The sequence below is a fragment of the Chondrus crispus genome, genomic scaffold (genome assembly GCF_000350225.1).
Source record: "Chondrus crispus Stackhouse genomic scaffold, scaffold_58, whole genome shotgun sequence".
In the NCBI taxonomy this organism is placed as follows: domain Eukaryota; phylum Rhodophyta; class Florideophyceae; order Gigartinales; family Gigartinaceae; genus Chondrus; species Chondrus crispus.
In genome coordinates, this window is record NW_005178551.1 from 317,493 (window position 1) to 329,403 (window position 11,911).

Below are 11,911 nucleotides of genomic sequence, written 5' to 3' on the forward strand. Positions count from 1 at the left end.
AACGGCGGGCCGAGGGGAGAGCGGCGGAGATGGAGAGGCGTTTGCGCAGGGCATTGGGGGCGGCTGAGGGGCCGGCGTGGTCAGGTAGCGGCGGCCAGGCGGGGGAGGGGGGAAGCGCTTCATAAGGGGAGGGGGGAAGTGTAGGGCGGTCGGACGAGGCAAGAGGGGAGGGAGGGGGAGGCGGAAGGAGATAAGGGGGAGCGGGGAAATAGCTAAGGGCGCATGCGCCGTAGCATGGTCGGCGCCAGCGACCGTGGCAGCGGCATCACGGGTGGGTACGTTGGGAACAAGGACCGGAAAGGGCGGAACAGGAGGCCGAGCCGCAAGAGGACGAGCAGGCGAAGTGGGCGGAGCGGAAGTCGAGGCGGCAGTGGGAGCCCGAGTAGGGGCCTCGACGGGGACTTGAGGGGCGGCAATCGCCACAACAGGGGCAGAGGCGTGCCACGGAGAAGGAAGGGTGGACGCAGGGCGGTAAAGAGCGGATCAAGCCACGCGAGTAGAGGGTCCGGGTGGATTATGGCGGGTTGACTGGCGAGGGGTGATCTCGCGGGCGTGAGCCTGAAGCGAGAAGGCCAGAGCTTGACGGACGGGTAGCGGCACGGCGGTTGACGAGACGGAGCGCCTGGCGGCGTAGGCGGCAGACAACTCCGGCGGCGGCGAAAGAGTCGAGAGCGGAAGCGGTGGGAGGCACGGGGGCAGGATGGCGAGGTCTTCGTAGATGAGACGGAGGTGGGCGAGGATGCGGACGAAGAGATCAGTTTGAGACGCGAGGAAGTAGACGTATATCCAGCGGCCAACTCCGGGGACTATGACGTGGGGAGGAAGAACGGCGCCAGCGAGGTGGACGCTTCGACGTTGGGCGGACTGGGCAGCAGCAAAGGAAGGGAATGCAGCGAAGTTGGCGTCCGGGGCAAGACTGTAGGCGGTGACGGCGGGGGGCGGAGCCACAGGCTCTCCGGTGCGGACGAGAGCGTGGGCTTCAGCGAGTGTGGCATGCGAGACTGAAGTAGGGGCAGCAAGTGCCGCACGGGCAGCGGCGAGAGTGAGTACGATATCTCCCGAGCGGGCCTGGACATGTGGAAGCTGGAGAGAGCGAGCCGCGACGAAAGGAGAAATGAAAGATGCAGTGGAATCTGAGGGCAGGGGAACGAAACGAGTGGAAGCTGAGGCCTGGTCAACGAAGCGAGTGGAAGGTAGCGCGGCGCTCGCCGCGTTTGCAGGAATTATCGGGGGAAAAGAGCGAGGAGTACGACGGGGTTGAGCTGCTGCAACGGTCACCCATGGTTGCGAGAGCGGAAGGACTTGGGCAGAGGAGGCCTGAGCGGGTGGAGCAGGGCGCGAAGGCGAGGACAGTGTCGCTCGCAAGGGCGACGGCGGGGTCGCGCGCGAAGGCGAATGCGGATGCGGTGTTGCGCGCGAAGGCGACTGCGATGTCGCGCGCGAATTCTCGAAGCTGAACGCACTCGAGTTGTTGGCGCCGTACGCAGCCACGCATGGGCCCACTACATTGGCTTGCAGCGGGTGCGGCGACGGAGGGAAACGGGGGATGACGACGTCCTCGTCTTCGCCATCATTTCAAATCATTAGGCGGAGGGAGCAGTTAGACGGCAATACGTTGAATACCTTGTTCTCTCCGGAGAACATTGACCCATTCCGAAACGACACATTAAACTGTGTGTTTGTTCAGTAGAACTGTACTGTATGAGTAACAAGTACTAGATTAAAATTTTTGCAACCTAAAAAGCTCTTTTGAGACCACCATGCTAACTGTGTGTTGGATGCGCAATTCTGAGAAGACCGTTCATGATCGAAGACTATCAAATCTTCTCCGAAAAACACCCTCTCGCGCATCAAACACCCTCTCGCGCATCAAACACCCTCTCGCGCATCAAGCTCCCTCTGACCCACGGAAGATAATAGAATCTGCCTGAAGCCCCAATGTGCACCGGACAACCACATTTCCAGTCAAACGGCTCTCCTCTTCGGAAAGAACCCAACTCCTACCACACTACTCTGCGCTGATATCGTTCATCGGGCATAAAAAGACGCTCCTTCCCCCACCTACGTCCCTCCTTAGCACTTCCCCGCCGTCCTATCCCGCATTCCCCATCACCGCTCCTCACCACCTTACCCTTTACTTCTCTTCTGCGTCTCCCCAACGCCCCTCCCGTACACCTCACCCTCTGCCTCTCTTCCACATCTCCCCACTGACACCCGTCTACACCTCGCCCTTCCACACCTCACCTGCCGTCTCACTTCCACGTCTGCCTAACGCCCCTCCTCATCTCACCCTCTGCTTCTCTTACACATCTCCCCGCCAACACCCGTCCATACCTCACCCTCTGTCTCTCCTCCACATTTCCTCACGGCATCTCCTCCAAACTCCCTAACGGCCGCCAAAACCCTGTTATTACCCGACACTACACCTGTCTATTGAGCTCGACGTAGCGCTCAACACAAGCTCAGTCACCATGCCCTCACGCTCTGCCCCCACACCCGCCGCAGCACTCTAATTGTTGGAGGAGCAAGCTGCCTTGCGTCAGGAGGAGCTTGAGCGCTACGACGACGCAACTCAACTGTCTGATGACGATCAAACTGATGAAAGTGAGTCCCCGAAAATGGATGAGTTTATCAAGGAAGATGGAGATCGGGCATTGATGAATATGATAAACTTTACAGTGAGTGAATTTAACGGGGTATGGAATCAAGTACAAGAACACGTCTCGTCACGCTACAATACGGGAAGGGGCAGCAAGAGCCCCATCAAGGCGAAGGATTTATTTTTTATGTCGGTATGTGAACCTAAACATGGCTCAAAGTGGGATCTCATGGCATATCTCTTCGAGATGAAAACAGCAACATTTGAAAAAGGGTGAAGAGTATGATAGCGATTACCTCCGGTTTTCTGTATACACGCTTTGTGGAATCGTACGCAGAAAATTTTGATATGCAACGACTTCTGGCGGACAAAACTACATTTAAAACTTTTAAAATGTGTCGATACGCCACGGACGTAACTTTTCAGCAAATTTACAAGCCAGGAGGTTCCCTCAAGGAAGTGAAGAACTTTTTTTCTGGGAAGCACAAACTCTACGGATTTAAAGTAGAAGCCTCTGTGCTCCCCAACGGCCAGGCAATATCAATAAGCAACCACTATCCCGGCTCGGTCTCCGATATCGAAATTATGAGGGAAATGCTTCATTTTCATGGCGATGCTTTAGAGAAATAGGGAGAGGAGTTGGCAAGTACGGAAATTGGGCGGCGATCTGAATCGTATCCTAATCGATGGGGAGTTCTTTAGGACAAGGGATATGTAGGCATGGGATCAGAAGTACCTGCAATTATCCCTAAGAAGATACTTTGTAGGGGGGGGGGGGGCTCTCTGGGTCTGAAAAACAGGAAAATACAGCATTGGCAGCAGACAGAATAATTGTTGAGAATTTTTTCGGTCGGCAGGGTACCCTTTGGGCTGTCGTCGCCAACAAGTATAGGTGGGCAGAAGGGGGGTATGATCGTATCATTAGAATGACCGTTGCTTTAACTAACATTCATGTCAAATGGTATCCCCTCAGGGACGCTGATGGTAAGACGTAAGAGCGCTAATTGAAACGCCTGCATGACATAGCGGAAACTTACATATCGAAGCGAAAACGTGCGCAGTCGGCATACAGAAAGCGCCAGAAGCGGGCTGTGGAACGAAACGTAGGCGGTGGGGCGGGGCAGCGGACTCTGGGGAGCTTTTTGGTGTTGATTCGGCGGACGGTTTTTGAGCGCTGATGAGCTCGTTTTCAGATTCGTACTGCTGCCAGTAAACTGATACAATTGTTGATTGCTTGCATATCCCGCATTGGTACACTTTTTACTCAGTTGCCGGTTTTCCAACCAAAAGACTGACTGTGCGTCTCTGACGCACATACTTCTAAACATACTGAAAGATTGAGAGTCTACCACAAACACTGTATCTGAGACACATATTTATTGTTCTCAATGCCTGCTTCTAGGTTTTCTTGCAGAGCAAGATACTGTATAACGGGACAAATCCACGAGATCTGATCTTACCGTACCCTGGCCCTGGCTTGTTTCCCGGCAATGGCCGGTTTTGTTTCTCCATTTCACACGTTGCCCGCCAAGGCAATCAATGGCCCTACCCTCTCGGCACAGTCCATCAATGGACTCTTTCTGGTGGTCTCCCAGTATTGCTCACACACGGTTAGTCACCAATTTGCTACGTCTCGCATGCCCAGTGAAGAAGTAGCATCCCTTCTGTAGCATCCCTTCTCTAGACACCAACTACAGGGACCGGAATTACCTAGTCGAATATCGTTTCTAATGTGCGCGCCCGTAAGAAGGGCAAACCCATCCAACTAAGCAATTAACATTGCAAGCTTGTCGTGACTCCCAGGCCTCGTGCACTGGTGTCTGAGAAGGTGAGGGGCCTTCACCAGTTCTAAGCGAGTAACGTGCAGTGTGTAGATTGCTGACTTTCTGACGCTGTTCGTGAGCGGCTGGCCCTAAAGCATGCTGCGCTAAAACATTACCTTCACGGCAGCGAGTGGCGAGGGTGCGGACTCCATCAGGCTAGTTTTGATTCACATTCGTAGAACCGGAGCAAGTCATGAGGTCAACGAGAAAGCTCTGCAAATAGCTGGTACTTGTTGGAGATAGGGAGGGGGTGGTTCTGCTTTATTACCTTGCACCAACGTGACAGGCGTTCGTAGAGCGCTGCAGCAGTATTCCTAATTTCACTACTAGGGCGTTCCCTGGTTCTGCGTCTCTGAAACCCTTCAAGTCGGGAAACTACACATCCGACTACGTGCAAATATACAAAGGGGTTTCCGATCACGCACTTGCAGGCGTTCTCCATCCAAAGACCTCAACTGACGAAGAGAGCCATAGACAATATTTAAGGAGGTTCCTGTTTTAATCCCGCCTCATCGAATATCCACAACTGGCCCACAAACAGCTCTCTTCCCGCCTGCAATGCAAATGGCCAACAAGCACCCCGCTTCGGCACATTCACGACGCAGTTGGCCGCAACCCTGGTAAAGGAACCGATCTAACTTCGTCCTCAGTCATCAATCCTTGTATGAATGATTGGTTGGCGTCATGGAACGGTCGTTCTCCCCATGATTTGATGTCGAAATAGACGTATGCGGCACGGTCGTAGCTTTCCAATACATCTGGCTCGTTCGTAAACCACAGCTTGAGGTCTTTGTGATACATCCACTTCCTATTGTACAGTTCAATCGCCGCAAGAACTTGAAGGATATCTCTGGGCATATTGTAGAAGACATAAAAAACCGTCCCCAATTGAAACTTGGCGAAATGACTATTTTTCAATGCTGGTGGTTGCATGTAGTAGCAGGTCGGCAGTTTGAACTCTGGTTCTTCGTTTCTCTGCGGTACCCCAGTCTTGTCACTGCCTCGAGTACCGACTTGGCCCCCCTCCCATGGACTTGAAAAAGACTTGTACAACGGTCCTGGAGACGTTAAATCAAGCCCCAACAGAGTTAGGTCAACTCCGACGGAAAGCATGTTCATGTCTGTTCCTTCTGCACGCGAGCCAACAAATTTAAGTAAACCTTTCATTCCGTATTGATCGGCAGCGAGGACTTTTGGTGACGCAGCCGCCTTTGTACCGTCTGCACCGATTCCAATACTATCCGAAACGAGCGGAGCTTCTGGTTCCGGTTTTGAGCCTGCATTAGTTGTTTGCAAAGTTGCTACTGGAACAGCGTCACCGTTCGGTATGCCCGCATCGCTCAGACCGTGTATCCCTTTTGTCCTGATGTCTACTCCGGTCAACTCTGCCATGTCGTTGTGCCCTTGTCGAATAGCATCTGGGGCTGCTGGGTGCGCTCGTGCCATAGACGGTAGTAGAGTTGGACCGTTTGGTGCGGTGCTCATCATGCTTGGCGGTCGCATGCCGCCCGGACCTGGTTTTCCACCCAATGCAGGAAAGTCTTCGCTTTGCATACTAAATTCTGATGATCCGGCCGTGCCCGTCACTGCATCAACTGCCTTTGCTCGTACGTCGCCATAGCCCGCAATGTTGTACATGTCCGTAAAGGGACCCAAGCCATTGACTGATGGTCCAGGCATTCCAACCGAGGTGAGTGCTGGTACATCCAGCGGTGTTGAACTGGTTAACAATGCGGCGGGGTTGAGCGACATTGGACCAGGGCCTCCGAGGCCGCCGCCTAGTGATGGAAATTCACTCGGGTCGAAGACGTTGGATGATGCGGAGCGGATTTTAGAGTATTGATCCAGTGTGGCGGCGTGGGAGGGCGGCAGGGATTGGGTAGAAGAATTCGGCTGAGCGGATCGGGCGGACTTATCTGCGAAGCCTTTCCCCATCATCTGAAAAAGCGAGTCTTCATATGGTGGCGAACGGCGCGGACCGAGCGGAGCCGTTCGTGTACCGTTCATGGCGATATGGTTGGAGGGGCGCGATGATGGTACGCCGGGGAAGGCAGTATTTACAAGATTTGCGGAAAAACTTGAGTTTGGGTCGCTGCTTGGTGGCAGGTGCGAGTGCGGTGGTGGGGAAGCGGCAGGGCGTTGGCTAGCGCTGTCACCGCGATAGTTGTGATATAGGTTGCTCATGAACACCCGACTCTCGGCGGCCAGCGGAGGTGGCCGGGAGATTTGAGGTGGAATAAACAATCGACGACGCAACGACTATTCTCTCCAGATCATGCTCGAGCGGGGCAGTGAGCGCTGTGTGATGAGAATGGCGATGGCGGGTGAAACGGTGACTGTTCGAATGCAATTTGTGAGAGTCGGAAGAGTAGTGGAGATGCTGTGCGGAAAAAGAAGGTGGGAAACGGAAAATCCAATGTGTGCACACAGGCAAGCTGGGTGGGGGCAGAGGCGGCGGCTCTTCCACGAGGGCGGTCGGAAGGGATGACAGCAGAGTAGAATTTATGGATTTGAACACGGGGGTAGTTGTGGAGCGGTAGGGGCGGGACGGATGGTCGGAGAAGGCAGAAGGAGTTGTTGAGATGGGGGCCGGAGGTTGGAGGTGTGGGATAAGGGAGTCTGGTGGGGGAGGGGGGGAAGGGAGGAGGCGAGGCCCGCAAAGAGTGCAAGTGGCCTATCGCTCCACAGGAACGCGTTGGATTTCGGGGAAATTTTAGCGACGCTCTGAACGGGCCTCAGTCGTGTTTTTCTCTTTTATTTTCCGACCAGATCCCAACGCTATGGCTTCTCGCATCCCGCGACACACACACACACACACACACACACACACACACACACAAACGGCAGCGCGCAACCGGCAACGCGCTACCGGCAACGTGCCAAACACACACACAGTCATTTCTCAAAACACAACGCTTTTTAGTTTATTCCTCATCCGAGTCGTCTTCATCGAGGTCCTCACTAATGTTGAAGTAGCGAAGCTCATATGTGTTCTTGTCGGACGCCACGACCCTCATCCAATCCCGGAGGTTTTGCTTCTTCAAGTACTTCTTTGTCAAGTACTTGAGATAGCGTTTGGAGAACTTCTGCGTCGCCTCGACCGTGATGCGCGACTTGTCGCGCGACACCTTGACCACGTCGCCGAGCTGCCCGGTCTTGTTGTTCACCTTGATGCGGTCGTGAAGAAACTTTTCCTGTAGGGAGTTATTGCCCAACAATCCACAGACCAGAGACGCATGGTTAGCACTCTGCGGGAGTTGTTTATCGCGTCCAGTCCAAGCTCGCCTGCGCCCGCCGCTTCATCCCACACCCTCCAACCCGACTCCTTCCAATGCGCATGGCTCGGGCGCCATGCAGGCTGCAGCAATTGGGATGATCGGATCGCGCTTCAGGCGGATATTTATGCACGGCGTGCAATTGACGACGAGCGCAGGCGAGGTGAACGGATGCGGAATAGAGAATGACAAAAAGATTATAGATAGAAGTTCAACCTACAAATGCTCCAGCGTCCATGATCTTGTCATCGCACGGGGCTGAACAGTCGATAACGAATTTGCCGCCGACTTTGCCGGATCTTTTGCTCTACGCGCATGTGAGAAACGGTGAATTCACGACAAAAAGGCAGAACACGTTAGACAAGGCGTGCAACCGAGGCGGCGGCGCTTTCATAAATCATGAGGGTCGCGGCAGACGTACTGAGGAAGGCATGATGAGAGAGAGGGTGGGGGTGGAAGAGAATGGAGAGGTGAATGAAGGTTGTTGTCGGGGGCGTTGCGAGGTTGGGAGAGCTAGTAACGAAGGGATGCGGGAACAATATCGGTGTGGTTGCGGCACGGGACGACGTCGCGGACGCTGCAATAGAAAATTTTCTGGATTTAGGGCTTCGCCTCGTACGACACGTGGCATTCCGTTGCCAGCCGATCCCGATTTACGTGAATCCACACGTGGGTCGCGATCAACGTGTTCTCGATCAAAGTGTTCTCTTCGCTTGACAGAGTCGAACCAACCTTCTCACCCTCATCGTCAACTCCGTCTGCACCCCCCATCCCCTCGATGAGCCCCTCATCCGCCGTAACCGCACTCACTTTCTCCCCCTGCGGCTCCTTCCTCGCCTTCCTCACCTCCACCTCCGACCTGCGTATCTGGACCGGCACCACCCTGCTCCCCCCCCTCTCCCTTCCGCCCTCCTCGCACCTGTCCTGCGGCCCGACTGTCCTCGCTGTCGCCTCCTCCACGGCCCCCCTCGTCCGCTTTGTCCACCCTCACTTGCCAAGTCTCCTCCCCCTCCATGCCTCCGCGCGCACCGATGCCGTCGTCATCGCGCTCTCGCCCCCGCTCGCGCGCCTGCCGCCCTCTGCGCCCGGCGCGCCGCCCGGCGGCCGCTTCGCCGTGCACTCGCGCGGCGTGGTGCGCGTCCTGACCTACGCCGGCGCCTCCGTCGCCTCTCTCCCGTTGCCCGGCCCGGTCGTCTTCTCCGCCGCCTTCTCCGCGGACGGCGACGCGCTCCTCCTCGGCGACACCGCGGGCCACGTCCGCCTGTGGCGCATCCGCCCGCACGAGACCGCCGCCCCGCTGCTCGCGCGCGCGCACGCCGGCTTCGTCTCCGCGCTCGCCTTCTCCCCCGCCGCAGACGCCTTCGCGTCCGCCGGCTGGGACGGCGTCGCCTGCGTGTGGAGCGCCGAGGGCGGCCGCCTGCGCCGCGTCGCCAGCGTCGTCGCGGAGGCCCCGCACAAGCGCAAGAGGGGCAAGGCGCACGCCGTCGCCTTGGGTGCGGACGGCGTGCTGGCCACCGGCGGCGCGGAGGGCGTCGTCAGGGTGTGGCGCATCGCCGAGGGCGGGCAGGGCGCGAAGGAGCCGGTCGCCGTACACGACGCGCATCACAAGGCCGTGTACAAGCTGGCGATCGCGCCGGACGGGAAGCACGTCGCGTCCGGCAGCGCGGACGGCACCGTCAGGGTGCTCGGCATCCCGGGGCGGCCCGTGCTTGTGTCGCGGCGGGAGGGCGGGGAGGGGATGGGTCGCGAGGATGAGAACGCGGATGGGACGTTTGAAATCCGGCCGGTAGACGTGGTGGTCAAGGGGCAGCGCGCGGACCGGCGGCTGATTTTCTGCCCGAGCAACGTCGTGACACTGGCGTGCCCTATTTGCACCAACGCGTACGACGGCGAGATGAGGAAGCCGATATGCTCGGGCGCGTGCGGGCATACGTTTGCGTGCAGCGTCTGCAACGATACGATGTGGGAGACGGACCGCTCGCCATGTTGCCCAGAGTGCCGTACGCCGCTGGTGGACGTAGTGCCCAACTACGAGTTGCTCCGCGTACTGGCAGCCGCGACAAGCGGGGGCGCATCCACGCCTGGTGGTGCACGGGCTACTGCAGGGGGAACCCGCGACGCAAGAGACGAGTTTGGGCAGGATTACATCGAGCTCAAGCGGCTCTCGTGGACGGAGATACCCGAGCTCGCGTACATGCGGCGGCACAACTGCGTAGTGTACACGGGGACGATGGACGGGGAGTCGGTAGCAATCCGACTGCCGCTGGCAGGCACGGAGGGGGCGCTCGTGGACGCGAGCGAGAGGCGGCTGAACGAGTCGCAGCAGCACATCCGGTGCCTCAAGCGGCTGCGCGGGCCGCACATGGTGCAGCTATACGGGCTGTCGCGGACGCAGGGGGCGGACAAGCGGACGGTGGTGGTGACGGAGGTGCCGTCGGGGGGCACGCTCGGGGCGAACCTTTCCCTGGTGCGGCGGCGCAAGCAGCGGCTGACGGGCGCGACGGTGCTGGCGCTGTCGCTGCAAATCGTGCGCGCGACACGGTTCCTGCACGAGTCGGACACGAGCGGCGGGTGGGCGCTGTCCGGCGACGCGATCGGGCTGGCGCTGCCGCTGCGCGAGGACTGGGCGGCGCGGCAGCGCATCAAGCTGTTCGAGGTGGGCGGGACGGTCTGCAAGGCCGAGTGCGGCGCGGACGTGCGGCGCGAGTTCCCCGCGGACTACGTCGGGTACATGGCGCCCGAGCTGCTCGACGAGGACCGCGATACGGGCGTCGGGAAGGAAGAGACGTTCCGGCGGCTCTGCATGGCAGATATGTACAGTGTTGGCGTGCTGCTGTGGGAGATGGCGTCGGGGAATCGCCCGTTTGAGGGTTTGCGCCCTGCGCAGGTTGTCGCAGCGGTTATTGGAAGGGGCGAGCGGCCCGGGTTCCCACCAGAGGGTGTCGCGGAGGAAGTGCAGGACTTGATCTCGCGGCTGTGGGTGAAGGATCCGGAGGCGAGACCGACCGCAGTGGAAGCGTGTCGGCTGTTGGAAACTGTGCCTTCAGCTCCACCAATGTTCTGATCAAATGTTAAAGGGGATCAAGGCACTGTACTGTGCAGTGTCGATAATTTTTCCAAAAAAAAGCGCACGTGATACTGCACGCTGCATCTCTGCTCAGCTGACCCTGCAAGCCGTCGCCGTCGACGTCCACAATCTTCGCCGCATTGCGAACACTATAAATATACCACATGTGCCTCTTCGCCTTCTCACCGATCTTCACCTACACTCCCCAACCTTCACCACCATTAGCTTACAATAACCTCCCTCGCCTAGTCCCCGGCCTCATCGCGCGCGCCCCCGCCGCCTGCTATCGCACGCGACGATCGCGGCGCCGAGCACCGGGGTGCTTGCCGCATCCCTTCCAAGTAACGCCGCCCTCTACAACGGTCGAGCTGCAGCCCAGTCGCAATAGTCGCATGGCTGACTGTCTCAACCACGAGGGCGGACAGCAGGGAGCGCAGCTCCGCATGCCACCTGCTATCCCGCGCAATAGGTTCACTCCCAGGACTGCGCGGGACGCGGTGACACGCTCATTCAATCCACCCTGTCCCCATCCCTCTCCCGCCCGCCGTCCATCCCGCACAGTTGGTTGCACTGCGCGAACAGCCGCGCGGCGCCCTCCTCGTCCATCGCGAGGTCGTCGCCCGCCAGCTCCAGCCAGCCATGCTTGTTGTGGTAGTACGGCAGCGCCCGCTCCTGGTGCAGCTCCGCCGACGCTGCGCTGGCCGCCAGGATGCTCGCCTGCGCCCCTTGCTCGGGCGTGATCAGCACCATGCCCGCGAGCCTTTTCACCACCCCGCTCGTCTTACTGAACTCGGAATCGATAACTCCCGGGTGCACGGCTACGACCTCCATCGGGCACGCCCACGCCGCCGCGCGGCGCTTCCACTCCCTCGCCAGCAGCATGCGGCCCAGGCACGCCTGGAAGTAGGCGTGCTCGCCCGCGCCGTCCGCGCACGCGTCGACGTTGCCGCTGGCGAGGGCGTAAATGTCCCCCGACACCCACACCAGCCGGCGCGGCCGCAGCAGGTGCACGAGCAGGTGGTGCCCCAGCGCGCACACGGCGAACGTCGCGCCGGCGCCCTCGCGCGTCTTCTGCTCGTCGCGGCAAGTCGCGCCCGCGTTGCAGACGAGCACGTCGACGCCCCCGCCCGCGAGGAGAGGGGCGACG

General features: G+C 58.5%; 4 protein-coding genes; 2 read left to right on the plus strand and 2 right to left on the minus strand.

Annotated features, from left to right (window-relative positions):
- Positions 1-4,662: 4,662 nt before the first annotated feature.
- Positions 4,663-6,429, minus strand: CHC_T00006992001 (hypothetical protein). XM_005710358.1 is given in 2 exon segments: positions 4,663-5,016; positions 5,017-6,429. 1 exon segment carries the CDS (start codon positions 6,427-6,429, stop codon positions 5,017-5,019), a length of 1,413 nt encoding a protein of 470 aa, XP_005710415.1. The 3' UTR covers positions 4,663-5,016.
- Positions 6,430-7,320: 891 nt separating this feature from the next.
- CHC_T00010239001 (60S ribosomal protein L22) lies at positions 7,321-8,432 on the minus strand. XM_005710359.1 is given in 5 exon segments: positions 7,321-7,346; positions 7,347-7,616; positions 7,918-8,004; positions 8,119-8,130; positions 8,131-8,432. The coding sequence occupies 3 exon segments, from the start codon at positions 8,128-8,130 to the stop codon at positions 7,347-7,349; spliced, it is 369 nt and encodes a 122-aa protein (XP_005710416.1). The 5' UTR covers positions 8,131-8,432; the 3' UTR covers positions 7,321-7,346.
- A 1,495-nt stretch (positions 8,433-9,927) lies between these two features.
- CHC_T00006994001 (hypothetical protein) lies at positions 9,928-10,761 on the plus strand. The gene has a single exon (XM_005710360.1). The coding sequence runs from the start codon at positions 9,928-9,930 to the stop codon at positions 10,759-10,761; it is 834 nt and encodes a 277-aa protein (XP_005710417.1).
- Positions 10,762-10,765: 4 nt separating this feature from the next.
- Positions 10,766-10,999, plus strand: CHC_T00006995001 (hypothetical protein). Its single transcript, XM_005710361.1, has one exon. The coding sequence runs from the start codon at positions 10,766-10,768 to the stop codon at positions 10,997-10,999; it is 234 nt and encodes a 77-aa protein (XP_005710418.1).
- Positions 11,000-11,911: the final 912 nt, after the last annotated feature.

Excerpts from the sequence above, each read along its gene's own strand:
- CHC_T00010239001 (XM_005710359.1), bottom strand. Across the intron at positions 7,617-7,917 it reads TCATGGACGCTGGAGCATTT|GAAAAGTTTCTTCACGACCG; the intron begins GTAGGTTGAACT and ends AACTCCCTACAG.
- CHC_T00006994001 (XM_005710360.1), top strand. The coding sequence starts at position 9,928 with ATGGACGGGGAGTCGGTAGCAATCCGACTGCCGCTGGCAGGCACGGAG.
- CHC_T00006992001 (XM_005710358.1), bottom strand. The coding sequence starts at position 6,429 with ATGAACGGTACACGAACGGCTCCGCTCGGTCCGCGCCGTTCGCCACCA.
- CHC_T00006995001 (XM_005710361.1), top strand. The coding sequence starts at position 10,766 with ATGTTAAAGGGGATCAAGGCACTGTACTGTGCAGTGTCGATAATTTTT.